Source organism: Amblyomma mixtum, chromosome 3, assembly GCF_055824585.1.
Source record: "Amblyomma mixtum isolate Tamu chromosome 3, ASM5582458v1, whole genome shotgun sequence".
NCBI classification, from domain to species: domain Eukaryota; kingdom Metazoa; phylum Arthropoda; class Arachnida; order Ixodida; family Ixodidae; genus Amblyomma; species Amblyomma mixtum.
In genome coordinates this window covers 126,190,874-126,214,132 of record NC_143014.1, presented here as the reverse complement: position 1 = coordinate 126,214,132, position 23,259 = coordinate 126,190,874, and the positions used below count along the sequence as shown (strand labels likewise).

Sequence of the window (23,259 nt, the reverse complement as noted above, 5' to 3'; positions counted from 1 at the left end):
ATGAGCTCGTCATTACATTACAAGAGACCGAGCACAATGTCTAAATTTTTGCGAGCATGCCTCTCTTGTCATGAATTCTTAGTGGAGGTGTATAGCTATCCTAAGGGTTGTCATTTGGAAAGACGGAAATGCTAGCCCATTGTTGTTCACAAGGTTTCTAAATGGGGCCAGTTCTCATCTGAGCTTGAGGCTCTATTCGTTAAAGGGCAGTGAGGACAACTGCATCCAATTTTTGTTCTCAGCAAAAATTTATTCTATGACTCTTTCTGGCTGTGTTAATGTTTTTCCAGTAACAAAAGACGCATTTATCGCTGAGAAAATTGCATTTAAAAATTATTCCCTCTCCTTGTCGACGCATTACAGTGTACTTGGGAAACCAGCTGGTGACGGCAACACCTGCATTTAGTTTTTTGGCCTTTTCTGGCTTGTAAAAGCTCTTTTTTCAGGGAAAGTAGCATCTTTGTTGTTACAGTGAAATAATCTATCTATACAGCCAGCTTCAAATTTTCCTCACTGTTCCTTTAACACACTAAAATTTTTTAATTGTTTTGAGATGATAATGGTCCAGCGGGAACAAGGAAAAATGCTACTCATCTTGTCTTTCTGGCCATTGACCATCACAAACCAGTCTCATGACCCCCTCAGGCGCGAATTATTATCCAAAGGGAGAGGAGGGGTTGTTAAGATTTTCATATTTTATTGAGAAGCATTACCAAGATTGGAGGGAAAAAATTTCCATCCTCGCAGATGCTTAATTATGCTGTTCCTTTTCTCCACACTGTGGCTGCGCACTGGTGTCAGGGTCTCAGTTATACTTCTTTTTTTTTTTCCTTGTTCCTGTCATAAGTAGTCATGCACACAAATCGGCACATTTTAAGTGAGTTATTACCGGAGCCACACCAAATGTACTGTAAAACGCGCAGGTGTCAACCTTGAAACAATTTTTTAAATTTAATTTGCACATGCCTGGCTCGAAATGGTTCTGCAGATGATTTTACACTTTCCAGCACTTTATTACAATGTCCACATTTCTGCACCATGCACTTTCTATATGAGGATTTTATGGTATTTAGGGCATGTGTAAAAATGTGCACTCAGCACCTGAAGGGGATAACCTCAAAACACAGAACATAGCTTGATGCTTCCACTCTAATTTTGGTATAGAGTTGTGGGTCAGTGAAAATGGAAAACTAGTGTGGCTAATTGACTTGGCATCTTTCTGTGCATAACTAATTAACATATAATTTTCTCTATACTTTTGCCACACACTTTCTGGGTGAATCAATGTGCGTAAAAGAAGAGGAACCTATAAACGAGCAGAGGACACTGTCCGCTGTAAGCTTACCAAGTTACAACTCATAACCCTTGAATTATGGCAACATAATTCCTATCTTTTATATTTCTAAAGTTTGAATTTTGTTGTTTACTTCTTGGTAGTGGTTTCACTGATTTTATTGAAACATGAAAGTGGAAGTCTGCGACAGAAGCCACTAAAATGCCATCCAGTGTGTCACTGCAAGACAGATCACAATTTTTTTTTTTAGAAGTCCTGACTAGAAACTCTCAGGTAGTTTGAACAAGAGCAAAAATCAGTCATTTAGTGTCACTGATGAACACTAAAGGAAAAAACAGCCGAGTTCAGCGTGCAACAAAATTCCTGTGAGTGATCAACATACAACATCACTGCATCTATAAGAAATACTTTACCTTTAGATCACATGACATGCATTAAGTTGGTGCCTGTAAAACACATCATTCCGGACCCAACAAACATGAGCGCTGTCTTTCAGTGCCCTGTAACAGCTACATCTTGAACAAACTACTCCGGTAATCTTTGAGTGAGGCAGGTTAGCTTAAAGGGACACTGAGGGCAACTCCATTCAATTTTTGTTGTCAGAAAAAAAATCGATTGCATTGGTTTTTGTGGCTATATAAGTGTTCAGCAGCAAAAGATGCATTTGTTGCTGCTACTCGGTTCAAACACGTTACACCAGTAACCATGACCACTGCTTGTAGGTGAATGGTAATGCAGCTTAGCCTAGCCTACAACAACATAGAAGTATAGATGTTATTGCAGTTTGCTTGAGAAAACGGCCGGTGGTGGCAATACCTCAGCTTCATTTCCTGGCATTTTCTAGCCGACACAAGCTCCATTTAAGTGAAAAGCCTCTTTGTCATTTGAACACTAATCTTGTGCTCGGCTGCCGACCCCAAAAGACTGGTTCAATCTCAGCCGCGGCAGTCGCCCCATGTACTGTGCACGTTAAAGAACCCAGGTTGTCAAAATTATCTGGAGCCTTCCACTACGGCTTCCCTCATAGCCCGAGTTGCTTTGGTACATTAAACCCCATGAACCATGAATGCTAATCTTATCAGTACTGGCCAACTTCAGTTTTGCCCTCCTTGTCATCATCAGCCTGAATGCAGGACAAAGGCCACTCCCATATCCCTCCAATTAACGCTGCCCTATGCCAGCTGCAGCCGCCTTATCCCCACAAGCTTCTTCATCTCATTTATTGTATCCCTGCTATGCTTGCCTTCTCTTGGGATCCAGTCCATTACACCCTTAACAATCATCGGTTATCTTGCCTTTGCATTACATGCCCTGCCAAAGCCCATTTCTTCTTCCTGATTTCAACTAGGATGTCATAGCCCAGATTTGTTCCCTGACCCACTCTGCCATCTTCCAGTCTATGTTACACCTGTCATTTTCCTTTCCATGGTTCGCTGTGTTGTCCTCAATCTAAGTTGAACCCTTTTCATTAGCCTCCACGTTTCTGCCCCATAGGTGAGCACCAGTAAGATACAGATGTTACATACTTTCCTCTTGAAGGATATTAGTAAACTGCCATTCATGATCTGAGAAAACCTGCCGAATGTGCTCCACCCCCCGTTTTTTTCTTCATTATTTCACTCTCTTGATCCGGATCTTTGGTCACTACCTGCCCTAAGTAAATGCATTCTCTTGCCACTTCCAGCGCTTCGTTACCAATTGTAAACTGCTGTTCCCTTCCGAGACTGCTGAACATTACTTTGGTTTTCTGCATATTAACTTTTAGACCCACCATCTGCTCTGCCTGTCCAAGTCATTATTGATCACGCTTTGCAGTTCATCCCCGAGTGACTTAGCAAGGCAATGTCATCAGTGAATCACAGATTACTAAGGTGTTCTCCATTAACTCTTACCCCCAACTGCTCCCAACCCAGGCCTCTGAATATCTCCTGTAAACAGGCGGTGAATAGCATTGGTGAGTACACGTCTCTCTGCATGGCACCCTTCCTTATCGGAATTTTATTGCTGACTTTATGGAATACTACAGTGGCTTTGCAACCATTATAGATATATTCCAGTATTTTTACATAAGGATCATCTACACCCCGATTCCATAATGCCAGCATGACTACTGAGGTTTCGACTGAGTCAAATATTTTCTCGTAATCTATGAAGGCTATATATAGAGGTTGGTTACATTCTGCGCATTTCGCTATCACCTGATTGATAGTGTGAGTATGGGCTGTTGTCAAGTAGCCTGATATATAGTAGCCTTTATGAAAGCCTGCCTGATCGTTTTGTTGATTGAAGTATAAGGTTGTCCTAACTCTATTAGCAATTATCTTAGTAAATAAACTGTAGGCAACAGACAAGCTGATCGGTGTGTAATTTTTCGACTCCTTGACGTCTCCTTTCTTATGGATTAAGGTGATAGAAGCACCCTTCCAAGCTTCCGATACACATGCGATCGTAAGGCATTGCGCATACGGGGTGACCAGTTTTTCTAGCACAATCTCCCCACCGTCCTTTAACAGAGCTGCTGTTACCTGATCTCGCCAGCTGGTTTCTTCCTTTATATTGCTCCTAATGCCTGTTTCACATGCAAGCAAAAACGCTACAAAACGGTAGCGAATCCTGCCGCCGTGGCGCAAAAACCTGTTTTGAGTCGTCGTGGTGATGAGCAGCGAGGTTCCAACAAGTTGGAAATTTTCGCTGCAACGCACCACGGCAGGATGTCCCACTGCTGTGCGATACTGCTTCTCTCATTAACGTCCCGATTACAAAGGCTACTGTTCTGATCTGTGTAGAAGCCCTCGCCCTCGGTTGCATTAACTATCTCATCCATATTGCTACTGACATTGCCCTGCTTGTCCCTAAGCTCATACACCTCATTTTTGCTTATACCTAGTTTCCTGTTCACCGCTTTCAGGCTACTTCCATTCTTTAGAGCATGCTCGATTCCCTCCATATTAAACTTTCTCATGTCAATTAGCTTGTGCTTATTGATTAGCTTTGACAGCTGTGCCAGCTCTATTCTCTCCGTGGGGTTAGGGGCTTTCATGCTTTGGCATTTCTTAATCAGATTTTTTATGTCCTGAGAAAGCTGGCCAGTATCCTGTCTAACCATCCTACTTCTTCTTCACAGTCCGTAATGATAGCTGCGAGATTATCGTTTGTTGCTTGAACATTAAGGTCATCATCCTCGGTTAAAGCTGAATATCTGTTCTGCAGAGAGATTCTGAATTCCTCAATTTTCCCTCTTACAGCTAACGCATTGATGGTCTTACACCTCACTGGTTTTTTTGTTCCGTCTTCAAGTCTAAGCTAATTCGAGACCTTACCATCCTGTGGTCACTACAGCGCACCTTTTTGAAAACCTCCACATCTTGCACGATGGCACGGTGAGCACACAGCATGAAGTCTATTTCATTTTTAGTCTCACTGTTGGGGCTCTTCAACGTCCGCTTCCTGTTCTCTCGTTTGCGGAAGAAGGTACTCATTATTCATAAATTATTTCCCTCTGCGAACTCTACTAATAACTCCTCCCTGCTATTGCTAGAGCTTATTCCATAATCTCTCACTGCCTGGTCTCTAGCCTGCCTCTCTCCTACCTTGGCATTGAAGTCACCCATCAGTACAGTGTGCTATGGTTTTACTTTGCTTATTGCCAATTCCATGCCTTCGTAGAAGCTTTCGATGATCTGGTCATCATGGCTGGATGTAGGCACGTAAGCCTCAGTGTCCCTTTAACATGTGGAATACAGTTGTGCATCAAAAAAAATGTTAACTGCTTCGAAACAACATGGTAAGGTGAAACACTTTTGCACATACCCTATCTGCTACTGAAAAATGCTTCAAAAAATTCCTTGAGAGCAAAGAATTAAGTTAATGCCCACAACAACATGGTCAGTGTCATAAGTAACGCTGCCAAAAGAAGATGCAGCTCTGCACAGTTGATGTGGAGCATTCTGGCGAGTGATCCAAGATGTTTGCTTGTAAGTTCCATGCATCAAATTATTATGGAACCTTGCTCGTCAAAAGCATGCTGGAAGCTTGACACTTAAATACAAACAGACAGCAAGGGTACACAGGAGTTGACAAGTGCACAAGAAAGAAGTTCATAAGTGCACAAAAAAGCAATACACACATATGACATAGTTTGGAAAGCTAATTGTTTTTTGCACAAGGTAGAAGACACGCAGTTATGTCACAGAAGACTTTGATCCCACACTGAAATACAGTAGTTGAGATCAGTGTCATGCTCAGTAAATGCAACCTGTCAACGCCCCGCCTGTGCACTGCACTGCAAACTACAATCTTGCCAGTTTGGTCACAACACTTACTGGGAGAGTTGCCTTTTTTGACAAGAGACCACTAAGTTCGACAAGACACACATCACATGTTTTCATCAAAAACACCACCATTTTTGGCACTGAGATATAGAACAATTTTTCCCCACAGCAAAAGTCCTTGAGAATTTCATTCAGCACTGAAGGCTGACCGCAACACCATTTACTGCAGCCACCAGGCTTCTCTGCTGATGCTGCGCTCTCATCAACATCTGCCACTAAATGGCTGCACTATACACTGCAAAATACCGGCATTAACTGTACAGTAACTGTAACTCACAGATAGTCGATTCTACTTTCTCATAGGTGCCTGACGCGCAACACGGAGGAAGCTGTTTGCCAGTAAGTGTACAGCTGTTTTCTTCACCGAGTCTATGCAACGCTTTTCGTCATAGAGAGCAGAACTTGAAGGCTATGCTCAAAGATCTTTCCGCGACAAAGTCCTATGTCATTGAAGGTGGGGTGATAAAACATGGCCCAGGAAACCTGCTTTCATTTACACATCTTATTGTTAAAATAGAGCTAAGAATAAACAGCTTCTGTACTCGAGTATCACTTCTGTTGGGGTTTTTTGGTTTTGTCACTATTTTGTCTCTTCTTGCTAGAGGAATCAGCTTCATTTGGCACAAGTGCACTGAATGGTCTGTAGAGAGCAGCATACTGACTTTGCTGTTACATTATTAGTGACAGTTAAGTTCATTTCTATGAATCTGCCCCTGTCACAAACTCCTCAGAAGTAGCTGAGAGCTCTCCCATTTCGTGAAGCAGTGGGAAGGGCATTTAATATCTAAGCCTCCTTGCTGGGGTGCACTGCTGCCCCCTCACCAGAAGCTGAGCTTTCTGCAAAAATGTGACAGCAGAACAGAGTTTAAATCTCTAGGCACTGATTGCAATGAATAAGCACCTATATACAGTACATATTCTAATAAAAGTTTAATTTTTCTGCTGAAGAATGGAGACGGTTGCTATTTTCTCCAATTCTGCAAACCTCGGTATGGGAGTGGCACTGTTAAGCAATACATTTTGGACATCACAGCTGAACCTTGTCGCTCACCATTTGCCCAGCCAGTGTAACACTGTGTACCTTGAAGCAGAGTTCTTTAATATTACCAGTTCCAAAGCTTCCCTTGGCTGGATGAGTCATATCCAGGCAGCTGATACAGCCACAGTTTAGAAATCAGCAAACTGTTTCACCACATGCTACAGTCTAAATGCTGAAAACAAGATGAGTTGCACGGTGCCACAGATAGCCGACGCTGTAGCTCACAAGCAGCACCGCCCTCTTGCAACTTCAGGCTGCTGGAGTTTCACCACCTACATCATTCAGTAGCTATGCCCGAACGAAGATCCTGCCAATTTGTGCAATCTTAAGCGGATACCACCATTTTATGATACTTATTAAAAAGATTATCTTTAGCTCCACTATTTCTGCCCTCTCCCCTACTGCAGTCTTCCTACCACCTCCTCTCCATTTTTTTCCAGCATTGCCAACTGTAATGATAGCACAGTGGGCAAAGCCAGATCATTCAGCAGATCAGGCAACAGATCATTCTCCCCATATGTGAGATATAACAACTTTGAATCCCTGGCACCACTGGGAGCCTGAGGGTTTTTATTTTTTTTTTCGAATGCACATAAGAGCCCTTAGGTTGATGCTATATTTTGTATGATTTCAACGTTTGGAAAAGATGCTACCTGGTCCTTGTGACCAAACGACAACAGTGGTGGTGCCTTGCATGGCATCAATACCACTGCAGAGGGGTTGGTTGGTTCTACAAGTAACATTGTGCTCTTCTGACCACCAGTGATGGTGCTCCTGTCTGTGAATTCATTTGTATTACACAAAGTCCACTACTTCATACCTCACCCTGGCAGGCTGGCGGCTAGGTGGAATGGCGGTCCAATAGTGGCTAATAATAATAATGGGCAAAAGCCATATTCACTCAGTGACCAATAAAGCTGGAAAAGGTGCACATAAGAGGACGCGTTTCCAGACACTGATGTGTTTGAACTGTTGTTTGTATAGCTGGCTGTTTCACTGGCAGCCTGGCCACACTTGGTCACAACGTCCATACTGCTACACTGAGAAAAATTATCTGAAATTTCATTTACTGGAGCATATCGGCATTTGACCTTTACTGTAAAGCACACTAGATAAGGAGGGCACATGCTCCCTAGCTATGCCTGAGACATAAGTAACATGTTTTCACCGGTCATCACACACCATTTGTTCCACAGCTCCTTTCTGGAACTTGTGCTGGTGTCCGTTAAAACATCCAGCGCTTCTTGGCCTTGACAGCTGCCGCACTCCGAGTGCCAGCCATCCTGTCGAGCAGCTCTTGGTCGGCCAGTGGCAGCACCACACACATGAATACCTGGCCCGAGCGGGCGTCTGTGGGGAACATGCACACTGGAGAGAACATCTCTCCCGTGTCCACGAACGCGCGTATCTTGGCATACAGCTCCGGATACGAGGCGCTCAGGTCGACGCCCCTGATCTCCAGCTGCCTGGCGACATGGTGCAGCCCTTGCAGGCGCTGCTTCTGGGGCGGCAGCAGACCATTGGATCCCGCAGTCACCGGCGATGCCACGGGGAGAATGAGCGTTTGGACGTCGTCTTCGGGCAGAGGCCCGCTCAACCTTAGCTTGACCGCCTTGACGACCATCTCTCGCGAGATGGCTCCGGTGCCCGCGGGCGTGACTGCCTCGTACGTCACACACACGGCGACCAGGAGGACAAACTTGCGTTCGGGGTCGTACTCATCGCACAGGGAGCGAACGCGCGCATACACGCGGGCTCCCATGTCGTGCGGCTGGAGGTCATCGCGGGCCACGTAGAACATTTGTCCGCGCACGCCGGCATCGCTCCAGCCACGCTCGAGAAACTGTGCGGCCCTCTGCGCCCCCTGGAAGACCAGCCGGATGACGCCACGTCCCCGTGAGATGAGGCCGCGCTGCGCGCACACCGAGAGGTGCTGCCGTGAGACCTGGTCGAGGCGAATCTTCTGGAGCACCTCCTGGCAGAGGTTCGAGATTCGGGTCAGGGCGCAGCGCTTGGCGTCGCGGTGCCGGTTGCGGCAGGCACGGCTGCAGAAGTAGCCGTAGCAGGTGGGGCAGGTGTGCACCCTAATCTTGCCTACGCCCGTCTTCGGCAGAGGCTTCTGGCAGTCGTTCCACTGGCAGCGCAGTGACGCCGGCGAAGCGGCGGCGCCGCCAGCGGCCGCGCGCGGGCCGCAGGTGGCGAACGATATGGACTCCTGGTCCGACGTCTCGGTGCCCTCGGTTGCCGCAGCGCTCACGTAGAAGCCGGGCGGCGGGGGGGCCTCGGAGTCCGAGTCCCCGTCACCGGTCGCGTCCGATGCTGCGCGTGCGTCGACTGCGTGCCGGTCATCTCGGGTGTCGGAGGAAGCAGGCGCTGTGGAAGGTGTTTCGGTAGGGAATGAGGAACAAGCAGAATGGCCGTGTGAGTGTTGATGACCACTGACACTTTAATTGGATCATGTGACTGCGGACACCATATTGCAAATTAAAATCGAGGAAAACGTACATTATATACGGGCCTTACTGTCTTCTATCTAAGCTTTACTCTCTCCGCTGCATGAGTGCTGACAGTTATCCAGAAGAGCATGAAAGCTGCTTCTCTTATACACATGATCAGCTTCATTCATGCTTACCACAAACATTGAGCATTATTTGATAATTCCATCTAAATGTGGCTTACAAACTTCTCATTAGGATGCGTAAAAGTGCTACTGACAATACTGCTTGCCTGTTTCATTAGCAAAACAACAAAGATGCTGTCATGAAGAAAATGAGTTCAACCTATCTATCTATCTATCTATCTATCTATATATATATATATATATATACCCGATAGGAATCACAATCATAGTGCGTTAACAACTATACATGTATCTCACCGCCACTGAAACTTTAAATGATGACTGTCTTCTGGAAACCAAGTAGGCGAACATTAGCTCCAAGGTTGTAATCGAATAAAATCGAGCTGCGTGTGGCGCCTTATGCTTCTCACTTTCTGAATAGATTTGCAGTGTATGTTTCTGGCACAAAACGGAACACAAACAAAACAGCTTGGCTACTTTACTCATTGCACACCGAGTGGTTGCGGTACAAGAGGAGCGCTAGCGCCTCACTTGACTGTACTGCAGCAGTACCAAGTGGACCAAATAATACTGAAGGGAAGCCGTACCGTTACTTGAATATGTCGCATCTGCCAAGCTCGTGCACTTTGGCCGCTGTTTATGTGGCATGTAAGCAGCCACACTGTGAATCAACTGGACACATCAGACAATGCTTTGTATGAGATGTCCAGCTAACGCTCAATTCTGTCATATTTTTTGGCTGCTGTTACAAACCCACCTCCAAACTACACATGTCGCATTAGAGGCCGTACGCTGTTTTGTTTCCGTTACCTTTGTGTCAGAAGTGCATGCCTTAATTTAAAAGCGAGAAGGAAAATCTTTCTAAAGTAAGACTACACTTAAAATTTGCGAATTCATTTATTCAACAAGGAGCTGAGGCACTCATGAAATGCCATCCATCATGCCCTGCAGGGTAGTGGCAGCTGTATAAGCCATCAAACAAGTTCAGCCAAGCTAAGCAAAGCATCTGAGTGAACTGTTATTGATGCTGTGATCATGTGAGTGGTTGCATTTGTTCAGCCCTGCTAAATGCAGGCAGCAGTAAGCAGACAGACAGACAGGACAGACAGTGGTGATAACGCTTGCACATGTTTCAACAGGCACGCCAACGGAACGTTCCTCACGACATGAAAATGAATTGCATCGCTGTTTTCCAATATCCATTGGACAAAACAAGTGCTGTTTAAAAAAAATAATAAACAATAAACACCGAAAACGAAATTTCACTGCCTAGGTGTCATATAATGACACCACTGCTGCCAAGACTGCAGTCGCCTGTACAATGAAGTGTGCATGCTTACGTCGCGTGTGCAATACAGACGTTTGAGCACAGTGTATCCCATGCAGACAACTCGCAGAACATGACTACAGACCTCCTGACATCATTTACTGGTTTTCCAGCAAGCTCCTTTTCCTACAAACAACTTCCTGCAGTTTTCTTCCATGGTTGCCGCATAATTGCACCCTAGCTGTATATATTTTTCTGTAGTCAACATAGAAGAACTAGGAGTTTCCATTACAAGGCGCATTGTGCTCGTATGGGTAGTCTTCATCGAAAGTATGTGGGCCACTGTACGCATCATCACAGCCATATGTTCTGCCTTCAGTAAGGTTCCTGTAGCACTCCCTTGTCTGCAGAGCATGAGAAGTAGAAAAAAAACAGTCCTCGTCAGTTTTTAGGGCTTTGAGCCACTACAAATGCCACAGGAGCCTCATAGATACGGTCCTACAACAGCTGCATGCTGCTAAGTCTGCGTAATAAAAGTTTGCTATACAACATGCGAGCTGCATCGGCACTGTGCAGATTGCCATTACTTTATTTGAATTTGCAAGTACATTGTTGCAATATCGAATGGCCCTTCAGTAACTGCCCTTCACTTTCTATATCGCACCTAAGTTGCATGCTATTCTGCGTAAGCCATATCGAAATGCCATAGCATGTCGCATTGCGTTTCTGAAAGGACGGTCTGCTTATAGCTTCCAATTATGTACAGGACCTCCAACACGTGCGAGCACAGAGGGGGTGCTAGTAGGCGGGAAGTTGGACATGAGCCAGAGGGGAGGGGGACGCAAATTTTGCCCCATATTGTCCTCTGCTACCCAGAAGACATGAATAAGTACTATCATTCTTAGAACCTTGCATTAGAAACTTGCACACGCCTTTGCCCTCCAACATAAAAGGAAACAACCAGTTTGTACAAAAAGAAACTATTTTGTTATTTCTGTTCTAAAGTTGAGAATCACTTTTGAATATTATACACCAAGAGGAAAACTAGCTACCAAAACAGAAAAAACTGTGCTTGTGACACATGATTATGAATAACCATTAAATGAATGCTCACCCTTCCATCTTACATTAAATGCAACACTTTGCCATCAAATGGATCGCAGTTGTAGAAGCGTTCCTCATCGTGATTCACTGCAACTGTTCTGAGGTGAGCCAGTGAATATCTTGACGTTTCTGCTGCCTCATCAGAATATGCTTTGATCGTTGTTGCAACAGCGGCCAATGTCTGCCACATCTGCACGTGAAAGTGGGCTGGGTAGATCTGTGCGCGATAATTTCTTCGCTCTGTGTACAGTGAAAAAGAAGCAACTTTGCTGGAAAGTTTGCTACAGAGTTATAAGAGGTCGTGTGTAATGCATAGCGTGGGCAACAGAAGCCGACACGCGTTGCAGGCAGAGGGTACACCAGGAATGCAGAGGGCGCATCTTTACAAGCGGTGCTGTCTACGCCATGGAATTCGACTTGCACATTGGTGACAGCATGGGGTCGCACGTGGTGGTGATGGTGGTGGTTGCGGTGCGACGGAAACGCAAGCGGCGTGTCTCAACACAGAGAGGGGGGAGAACATAAAAACAAAGGGGAAAAAAATAAAGAACGAGCAACACTTACTCTCCGGAACAAATCATCGGAACGGAGACTTGAGCATGTGCAAAGCGAAGTCACTGAGTCTGGTCAGTTTCGCTGACAACCAGAAAGAAAGGAGACTGCACGTTAGAAACAACTGGGAGCAGTCAGATGCCCTGCGACAGCTTGCTGAGTGCGAATGATCATGAACAGAATTAGCACACACACAAACTCCAGCGCGCCCTTGTGAACATATTATAACTAAGCTGCATGGCATTATGAAAAGGTTGTAATATAAAAGCCTAGCTTTCAGGCTCATTACACTGCAGGGGAAAAATGCGCAGTACGCACACTAAAGACTTGATGAGAGTGCCCACTTGTGCAACTTCATTCAAGTTAGTTTGCGGTTCCTTTAAAGTGAAAGGCTCATGTAAATTCTGTCGTGAAGACATGCCGAAGAGAACACGTGCGCACTTGCGACTAACACGTCAGTTAAAGGTGCACTGAAGAGGAATCTGAACTCATCTTTTTGGCGCGGGAACTCGATCTACACGTTCCGAGCATTCTTAGAAACTGCGATTTATGGTCCTGTGTGGCCTATTTCCCTAATTAAATCGAATTAACGTCCGGCTCCCGCCTTTTTTTTTTTGGAATTCTCCCCCGTACGGTGGGCGGAGTCGACCAACGTGTGGAGTGCCTTTCAGCCAGCTCCGTGGAGGCTTTGCTTTCGCTTGATTTTGTTTTTTAGGTTTCCGTGAATAAATAGTTTCATTCGCAGATAATATAGCCGCAAAATAAGCCCGCAGAAATAAAAATACGTGCGGACTATTTGCTTCTACGGATTGCTACGTATTACTCCGCCGATGGCAAAGCGGCAAGCCGCCACGGGACTGGGTGAAAGGCACTCCACGCGTTGGTCGATTCCGCCCACCGTACGGGGAGAATTAAAAAAAAAAAGACGGGAGCCGGACATTAATTCAATTTAATTAGGGAAATCGGCCACACAAGGCAATAAATCGAAGTTTCTAAGAATGCTCGGAACGTGCAGATTGAGTTCCCACGGCAAAAAGACGAGTTCAGATTCCTCTTCACTGCACCTTTAAGCGCTCACAGCCCACAGTTCATTAAAAGGAGACGCAGCAAATAAAATGGCCAATTTAGAGGAAATTTGATTCCTAAATTTATTTTTTCCGTGGTGCTCGAATCTTATCTGTCTCATGACAAAAAATATAGCAGAATATGCTGTAGAAATTTAGAAAATTACTTTTCATTTTATTTGTGGCCGTCGGAAATTGTGAGCATTGCAGATTACATGGATATGCGATGATGGAACAGCGCATCTTAGTGTCATCGTGAACAGGAGAAATAAGCATTTCCACTGGTTGCAATGCTGCATTTCTCTGACTAAAAGCAAAAGCAAACGATGCAATAAACAAGAAAATTAAGGTTGATTTCCTCAGCTTTCACTTTTAATTTCTGCAATTGCTGTCACTCACCCCTCTGGCAATTCGTTATAAATGGCAGTAAAATGATTCTCTATATTGCAAATGGGTCCTGAGACATTGAGAAGTGCAATAAAGCTCTCACTTTTTCTATGTATTCGTGCAAAGTTATTTTTGTAAGAAGCATTCTTATGTGTCATACCTCAGCACCATGAAAGGTGGCTCACTCACACTCACATCCACTCACACTCACAACCACTCACTCACACTCATGTGCACTCACACTCATGCCTACTTGCTGACATTCACGTTCACTGACTGTGAAGTTTGTGTGCGGATGGTGTCCTTTTAGGATTTTCTTTTTTTTTCTTTGTTTGCTGGCAATGGAGGGGATGAGAGATTCACAGTTGCGGCCAACGATGCTCTTAGCTCTCCTAGCGTAGCCTGGCCTGCACAGATGCAGTGATGAGCCGCTGGGGCTTTATCATTCTGTCTGGCCAATTTTCACAGTTTCGCTGCTGGAATGAAGTGGTTGCTTGTCACTCTTGCATGGCCAGAGCCATGCCATGCATGTGTGCTGAGCCATGTGCGCCGAGCTATTTGTGCTCCCACACTTGCTTCCGAAGACAATGGTGCCTGTTTAGCATTAGCTAGGATGCTTAGAAACATTTTTCAAAGGTGCCTAAGTAGCACTAATGAATTTGCCTTGACAATGGTCTTCGATGACATCCAAGTGTCAGTAATGACTGACAGTAATGACATGTCACTGCCTTGACAGTGACGTGTCCGCGAGTCTGCTGAACAGATTGGACGCACATGGAATCAAGAGTGTTTTTGAAAAGATCGAGTGCATTCCTCCATGGAAAGGGAAATGGCTAGGATGGGCCTCAAGTATAGATTTGCCCCATGGAAAAGGGTCCAAGGGAAGCGATCATTATCAATCCCTTTACAACAGCCTCCCGGGCTTGTTTTAGAGCATAATTAAGAGCAGGTCTGGCTTCGTGCATCCAGAGCAGGTATGCGTAACCGATCTGTTGACACTCCTTCCACCCAGCACATTGTCTGCGCTGCACATAATCTCTGTCTGAAGGAGGCTTGAAAAACCAGCACCGTGTTCTCGCTTGAGGCTGGTGCGTGCGGAGACCACGTGTGCATCTGTAGGTGTTGGCACAGTACCTATTTATTGTCCTGTAGTCTGCCGCATCATTGGTCGAGGAAACATCGCTCGGGGAAGAACACATATGCAGATAAGTTTGCAGCCATTCGTTAATGGTGGTGAGGAGGCTATGCGCTTGCACAGGACTCTCCGGAAAAAGGTCCATTCCAGAAATTCCTAGAGGAAATCACAGTATCCAGTTCTAAGGGTTTCTCATGCTACCAAGATATAAGTGGGGAATGAATTACTGAAATCAGAGCGTGCAAATAGAAGTTATTCCACTCACAATATTCAGAATACAAAGATAAAAAAATTGACATTTCAACCACCAATTTCAATTGCCCAGTGTCAAATATTGGACACTGGGCACCAAAAACCACCACAATTAGTGCCAATAAGTGGATAATTATTGTTTCAGCTGCAAATATTGGAACTCTGCACTCAAGAGCTCAAGCAGTGTACGGCACATGGCAAGAAACATCCATCCCTCGGGTGTTGGCAATACGAAATTCGATGAAAGGGTCCGACACGACCCGTAGTGGCTCACTGCATCCATGAATGGCCTGCTCTCATGCCAATGCTGAACAGCAAGGCGAATAGGAATGAAAGGCTGCCATTTCTGTACCTGCGGAATCGTCTGCTTCGCTCGCCCTTAGACACCGCCATGCTGCCTCACTATCGAGTGCTCTAGGCAATGAATATTTGCTAGCCTCAGCTATCAACAATATGAAGAAAAAAAAACTGGATACCGTCGTTGTAGAATACATGCAGCAAGCTTCGCTGTCGCGTCTGCACACTGCTCACATCCACTCACAGCCACTCATATCCATTCACTCACACTCACACTAACATCCGCTCATTCACTCACACTCATGTCCACTCACTCACAGACACAGATGTGAGTGTGAGTGAAGCGATATGAGTGCACTCATGAGTGAGTGTGCCACCCATGGTAAGTATGCATGCTAGAGTTTATCTTTTTGTTATAAGTGCAGGGCATCTATAAGAAAAAAATGCCAATAGCTTTATTACTGAGAACTGGGCTTTGTGACCGTGCTGACAAAAAAAAAAACTTCTGCACTTTCTCCTTAATTATTTACCGCCCTGGGGATGGCTATAAGCTGTTAATTTTAATTGCTCAGCAACTATGAAAGATAGCTTAGATCAGGGGTTCTCAAACTTTTTTGCATGGAGGAACCCCAAAAGCCTTCAATAAGTTCCAGGGAACCCCCCCCCCCCCCCCCCCCCTTCACCCCGCTTTCACTTACCAGCAATTTTGTCGAGTGCAGTTAAATGTTTATTGCACCGATTAATACAAATACTAATGTGATGGGTGGTACTGCCTCCCTTTTGAGTGCAAGTCAAAGCGTGGCTCAGCAGCACTCAGAGCCAGTCTCATATCAGCTGCCGGGTCAGGGCCAGTGAGGGTTCTCGCGGAACACAAGAAGACAGCCCGCGGAACCCCTGTGTTCCGCGGAACCCAGTTTGAGAACCCCTGGCTTAGATTAAAGTGCAGTTTTGAAATCTGCACAAAAGGTACAAATATGCGCAAAATTTGGTTGCATTTGATGCATAAGAAATGAAAATGGTTTTAATTGCCGCGTCCCCACTTAAAGGTGCAAAAGACATAACAAATGACAAACTTTTTGGGGGTTTAACAACCATTTCATCTTAAAGGAAAATGGCATGCAGTTATTAAAAATTTCAGACTGCCTAACGTTTTACTGCTGAATCGGAAAGACATCACTTAGCTATTGAAGACTGTGCCACTGTTCTGACTCGGACATTTTAAAACCGAAGACTAACCCAGAATAGGGACCACTAGACAGTACTTACTAGCACCTGGTAGCACTAGCCCTTGGTAGGCAGGTTCATAGATGCGACAGCATTACTGTTTGCAGCGAAGAGGCTTAAGTGAAGACTAACTCACAAAGGAAAGACTAGTTTTGAAAGAGGCATACTTGTATATAGGTGTCTCCAAATCAGGTATAGGCAATGAAGGGTTTACTTCAAATTCCTCATGAAACGGATAGCATACAAGTCTGACAGCAGCTGCCACAAGCTAGCATTGCATGACCAGATTGTTCTTTTTTTTTCTCATTGTTTTATCATCATTTTTCACTGACCACTTGGACTGCATCATTGACTCATTGTGGATTGAAACCTGAGCGTAATGCCAGCATTTAGACCAGAAAGCTTATCTTCTCCTTGCAATGACTGGTGAAAGGTCTCCATTCCCTCTTACCTCCTTGTTTTGCCAACTGGCCCTATTTTTCTAACCCCCATCTTGTTCTTTTCTGCTAGGAAGATTGAACTCATTCCGAAGGAGCGCCGAAAAGGGAATGAAGAGACCGAGCGACCCCCCTCGCCCTCCCCATGCGCTTCTCTAGACTAAATTTGCCTTCTGCTAAATAAACGCACCACAAAAAAATAAAAAGAGGTCACAGGTTGTCCAAAGAGAGCAACTTCCTTACTTAATATATATGGGTTGCCGACATGTTTTCTCAGTTTTTTTTTTTAATTCAGTAAGTTTTGCTCAACAACTTCTCAGTATGTTGACCCTGCCGTGGTGGCTCAGTGGTTATGGCGTTCGACTACTGACCCAAAATACGCGGGTTCGATCCCGGCCGCAGCAGTCAAATTTCAATGGAGGCGAAATTGTAGAGGCCCGTGTTCTGTGCGATGTCAGTGCACGTTGAAGACCCCAGGTGGTCAAAATTTCCAGAGCCCTTCACTACGGCATCATTCATAGCCTGAGTCACTTTGGGACATTAAACCCCCATAAATCATAAACCATCAGTATGTTGGCCAACACAGACATCATATCAAAAACTGACACACACACACAGGCACCAGAGTGATTTAATACTGGAGAATATCAGTGCCCAAAATGTTACTTATGCTCCCAGTGTCATGTTTCTATGCAACAACCACTTTGTTGATGTAATCCTGACCAAGAGAAGATGGGACATTGCATGCCACACCAACATAGTCGGAAACAATTTTCTGTATGTTTTGTGAGAAAATCTGGAGCCGACATGCGTGCTTCTCTTCGGACTTCTTTAACACATCGCTTTGCAACATTTTTAATCCATAGGACATCCTACTCAAGCAGATGACAGCTATTTGTAGTCTTTTCTTGGGCACATCACTCAGGCGCTTCAATGGGCTAGTCTTGATAGTCCTTATCAGTCTTTCATAGACACATGGAATCGTGCTGTAGGGAAAGCCAGAGGCCCTGAGCCTGTCAACCTGCAGCTGAAAGCTTGCAGAAACAGTATATGTGAGACACTTCACAAGGACAAGCCGAAGGCAGGAAAAGACAGTACCCGCCGCGATGGCTCAGTGGTTATGGCGCTCGGCTGCTGACCCTAGAGATGCGGGTTCGATCACGGCCACGGCAGTCGAATTTTCATGGAGGCGAAATTCTATAGGCTCATGTACTGTGAGGTCAGTGCATGTTAAAGAACCCAGCGGGTTAAAATTTCCAGAGCCCTTCACTACAGCGTCCCTCATAGCCTGAGTTGCTTTGAGACATTAAACCCCCATAAATCATAAACTATCCTTCGCAGTTTTAAAATGTGCCGAACAATAGTTTAGTTACAGCCTAACAGTTCATGAATGAAATCCATGCAAGCATGCCAGCCAGAAAAAGACGATCACAAGTTCAAAATTTGAAGAACATGTACTCTCGACAATTCGACCTTGAATGGAAGCCCAGCACCGCATTCTTTGAGACATTTCAAAATGTCAGTGTGAGATTTATAGAGGCTACACATGTCACAGAATACCAGAAAGTCATCAACGTAGCAAAAGACACAGACTCGTCCCATTATAAGGAAACAAGCCAACCTAGGAAATTTCTCACAGGGTGAGAGCAACACACGTGAGCTCTGTGTAAAAGGTTGTCATTCAAACCAACGAAGGTGAATAATAAATAGAATGACATAAGCTCAAAAAACGTGTCTAGTGAAATGCCATACCTGGTGACAAAAGCATCTCGCCTTTAGCTGTGCTGACGAACAGTTGTACGGGAGCCTCACGTCAGGAAAAAACCAAAATACATCCTCTACAGCCTACATCAATAGCAAAGCGGGTACGACATGTTTTCTCAAGAAGTTCACAATTAGCTGGGAATATAGCATGGCATGAGTCTTCACGAGCAAGGGAAGATATGTGACGCTGCAAATACCCTGACACAACACATCAGCAGCCTCCCTTACCCGACACAATCGCACGAAATGGCATGCCTGTCTTATGCCTCTTGACAGCGAAGAACAACACAGGGTGGAAGTTGCTGGGCTTTCCTAACTGCAGAGCAGAGGCGTCACAGTTTTGTATCTTCTAGCAGCGAGCACACTCACTCCCACACAGTCATCACATCAACTGAAATGTGCCGAAAATTCATGTGAACACCAGCAGAGGCTGTTTCTGAGAATAGTGCTTCCAGGACCACTGTGAAGAGTTTTTCCTAATCACTATCAGAAGTCATTTTGACAACAAATCGTTCACAAGGGGGCCTAATTAATTGCCCCGGATGACGCGCCATATGCTTGCAGTCAGGATGAGGCTGCCAACAAATTCCGAAATGCACTTGCAGTTCTAACAGCTGCAGGTACAAGGAATGGAATATTTTTGGACAAGACCAGCTTGCCAACGGGGATAGAATCAAAGGCATACTTCGGATATAGCACCTTGCATGGACATTGAAAAGTGAAGACAACTCAACTCAATTTTTGTTCTCAGTAAAAATCGATTCTATGGCTCTTTCTGGCTATGCTGGTATTGGCGCAACAGCAAAAGACTCATTTATTGCTGAGAAAGTTGGATTTAAAAATCTCCCTGCCACTCGATTCAAACTTGTGACTCCAAGACCGAAAGCAACTCCATGATCACCATATGGAAGTGAATGGCTCAGGGATCCATGAAAAAAAGCACTGTCTTGACGTCACCACAGTTTGCTAGCGAAACCTGCCGGTGGTGGCAACATCGAATGAAATACAGATGTCACCAATTTGTCCTCAGTGTCACCGGTTATGTTAACGTCGATTAACCTGCACTACTAGTAACTTATTAGGTTAGCAACACCAAGCGTGATGACTGTCCCTTCACACGCAGCCTTCCTCTTTTATTGTCAGCTGTAGAGTTCGACAAAATCTATATAAGCCCAACAGACGTCTTCCAGTACCAGCGCGGTGGCTCAGTGCTTAAGGCGCTAGGCTACTGAGCCTTAGGACCCGGGTTTGATCCCGGCTGTGGCAGCCGTGTTTCGATGGAAGCGAAACACATTCTGTGCGATGTCAGCGCATGCTGAAAAAACCACAAGTGGATCCTTACTCCGAAGTCCTCCACAATGGCATTCTTCATAGTACATGTGTCATGTCCGCTCACCGAGTGTTCTGTTACTGGAAAAAAATGGCTGGCAGTTTAGCATTGCTAACCATGAAATATTGTGCGAAAGCAGGTTTTTGCAGCTGCAGGTGGACACCAATGCCACGTACCTGAAAGCGTGACTGGAAATGTGTTTTCTTTCCTTTCGTGACTTGCACACAGATGAAAATTAATGTAGACGACAACGTGCAATGCTCAGCGCAAGAGTGTGTTGCAGTTTAACACAAGGCGTGATCGGCTGCAGTGATAGCGTAGTGCTCTAGTGCAGTGGCAAATGAAGCTGATCTGTTTGCGTCAGCACGGGTTCGAAACCCAGTCGCGGCAATATTCATTTTATTTCTAGGTTGGCCAAGGTTACTCCCATTCAAAGTCTCGTTTTTTTCTCGCCATTTCCCGCATCACATGACTAACTTCAGAGGTTTCACCACACACGGCCATTTTCCAGATCATGAGGGCAATAATGCTTTTGCACTAAAATTGTAAATTGTAGAGTTCAACGTCCCGGAAATAAATTGGGTTTAAGATAGACAACCTGAGCAATCGGAGGACACGCTGGCCGGCCCTGACCTAAAAACACAGCGACAGCTGATATCCAGGGCCACACAGGCAGCAAGATCCAACGGAGTCCTGTACAAAGGGCACCGACCAATATCAAAACCCTAGTATTTAAACATTTATTCCTCCTTAACGTCCTAAAGTGACCCATGAGGGCTCCGGACTAATTTAGACCACTTTGTGCTCTTTAACAAGCACTGAAATAGCATAGCACACGGGTTGCGCCTCTACTGCGGCATCCCCTCTAGCCCATGGATAGGTTTGGAAAGTTAAACACCATAATTTACAGCTTCTTCTCCAGCAACGAAGCAGTTAGTGAGCGACTTTGTTGCTGCTGTTCACACCACACATCGTACGGATCCGAGAACATGCAGACCAGAAACTCCAGGACTTTTTTCAAGTGGTTATTTTTTTATTTATTCCATTTTATTTATATATTCAATTTTATTTACTTTTATATTTTTATAATTCACTGTTTAAAAGTGCATTTGTTAATGCATATTAAGCTTAGACTGAAATGGGCATCTTTATAAAGATGTACACACCAGGAGTGATCAACTGTCTTAAAAAAGTATGCATACTGTATTTCAGGTCCACTACTTATGCTCATAAACAGGGGCCAGTCAATTAACAACTTCTGTTAGGGGATCATTGGTTTAGGTTACTCAAATTAACTGCTTTACGACACACAATGAGGCCAACTAGCTCAGTCCCAAAGTGATTTACATTAACAACATCCTAAAATTTAACTGTCTGTCAGAAATATGATCAGAGTACAAGCACGGATGGAGACTGAGGGCACTGCCCCCTCTGGAGAAATGTTATGGGGTGACCACCGCCTTGCTACCCCCTCCTGATCCAATGTCCCTGGCAGACAGTAAGACAGAGCCTAAGCTATAGAAAGTGCGTGTGTCGTCTCAGTCTCTCGTCTGTTATTTCTGGCACTCCTTAGTATGCATAGCTACCAACTATCAACTACCCATGTTGAACTCAGGTCAGAGTGAACACAGATGGATTAAGATATGGATGCAGCTGCTGCGTGTGCCGTCGCCTGGTACACTACGCCATTTATGCAAATTGTAGTTCACCACTGCTTGATTTCATCGCAACTAGTGCTCTAGACTGTGCTGTCTCTCCATGCAAGGGAGAACCGCACACTCAATTATTTACATTTCGCCAGTGTTTGAACACTTAAAGACTTGTTCCTTGGACATTTGTCTAATCACAATAAGCCTTTTCAGGCGTGTGTAGCCACAGGTTCTTAGCCAAGGATAGTTTCTAGGGGAGCCTTTCAGCAGTAATTCAGCAGCCAAGCAGCAAATTCGGCTTGGCGAGGTCGTTCATCACAGAGTTCAGAAAAATTTTTTTAAAAAACGCAGCGTAGAAAAGAACCAGTACCATTGCTGAACACACCTCTGCACTTAAGAGCCAGAAGATTCGAATGCGGTGAGTTATTCCACATTGACTGCTGGAACAGTGAACAGCTTCGGGACTTTCATTATAATAAGCGTAAAGTCTCTTGTTATCAGTACAGTGCTTTGGCAGCTGATTCAAATTTTCACATTTGCAAATAGCACTCCCTTCGTTTCTCACCTTCCTTGGCGGCCGGGTCCGGAGACCTGTCAAGTGACGAAGAGCCGCTCGAGAGCGGTACAGTGAGCTTGACGTCTCCGGCCGAGGCCCATGCTGTCTGGTGCGCCAAGGGTGCCTCGGCGGCGGCAGCGGAGCCCACCCAGCGGTTGTTCTCGTGCTTGAGAATGGAGATAGGAGTGGCCGGACGCGCCATGCCCTCGCTGCAGCGCCGCCCGTACGGGAGGCCTGCGTCCGGCAGCAGGGCGCCCTTGGATGGGGACAGCGCGAACGCTGCACGTGGGCGCACATCATGTTTCAAAAAACGGCACTGCACGAATATGTGATGCCTTCGGATGGCAGCCCCACGCGTGGACATGTAAATTAACTTTTCACCAGAGCAGCACCAAAAGTCAACACGATAGTCGCATTTGTTTTACTGTTTGTTGCTCATGGATGCCTTGTGCACCTGCTAGCCAACGGAAGCCAAGAGATAGTTGAACTAAAATAAAGGCGCACATCAGATTTTATCACTTGAATATCGTCGAAGTTGCATGGTCAGGGATATTGAATCAGGTTGAACATCTACTGAGGTTTGTTATGCGTGAAGGTTCCATTCTTGCTAATTTTTGAGTGCTCTTAGGGCCCAGCTGTACAATGGCCCCGGATCAAATTGTCATATCTGGCTCCAACCTAAGTTAAGCCAGTGTTTTGATTTCGGGACAGCACAACTTATCTCTGCAGTTGCTGGCTTTTCCAAATTAGGTGCGAGACCATCAATGTCCGTTACTCGCTGATTTGAATGAACTTGAGCTCCGCAGGACGTGTCAGTGCATCGCACAAATTCACAAACATGTCGATAGATGGGTAAAGAGAAACGTGCTAACTCGAGTGTTTTTCTTGCTCTTACACGCGTGATATTGGCTTGTCTGCTTTCTTTCTCTTCTGCGTTAGCCCATCCGCAAATATGCGCTCTACGCATGGAGGACCATGCTCTATGCATGCACGTGG

General features: G+C 45.3%; 1 protein-coding gene across 3 annotated transcripts in view; it reads right to left on the bottom strand.

The window, feature by feature from the left end:
• Positions 1-1,436: 1,436 nt before the first annotated feature.
• Positions 1,437-23,259, bottom strand: part of LOC149351761 (uncharacterized) — a 262,827-nt gene continuing 241,004 nt past the window's right edge. Inside the window, exons 4-6 of one of the 3 annotated variants that reach the window (XM_089581097.1) lie at positions 22,273-22,542; positions 12,181-12,252; positions 8,965-9,037 (exon numbers count right to left, since the gene is read on the bottom strand). In XM_089581097.1, coding sequence (XP_089437223.1) covers positions 12,194-12,252; positions 22,273-22,542 — 329 coding nt within the window. In that variant the 3' untranslated portion in view covers positions 8,965-9,037; positions 12,181-12,193. Of the gene's footprint in view, positions 9,038-12,180; positions 12,253-22,272; positions 22,543-23,259 lie in introns of all 3 variants that reach the window. The other 2 variants (XM_089581094.1, XM_089581095.1) reach the window with 2 other exon arrangements.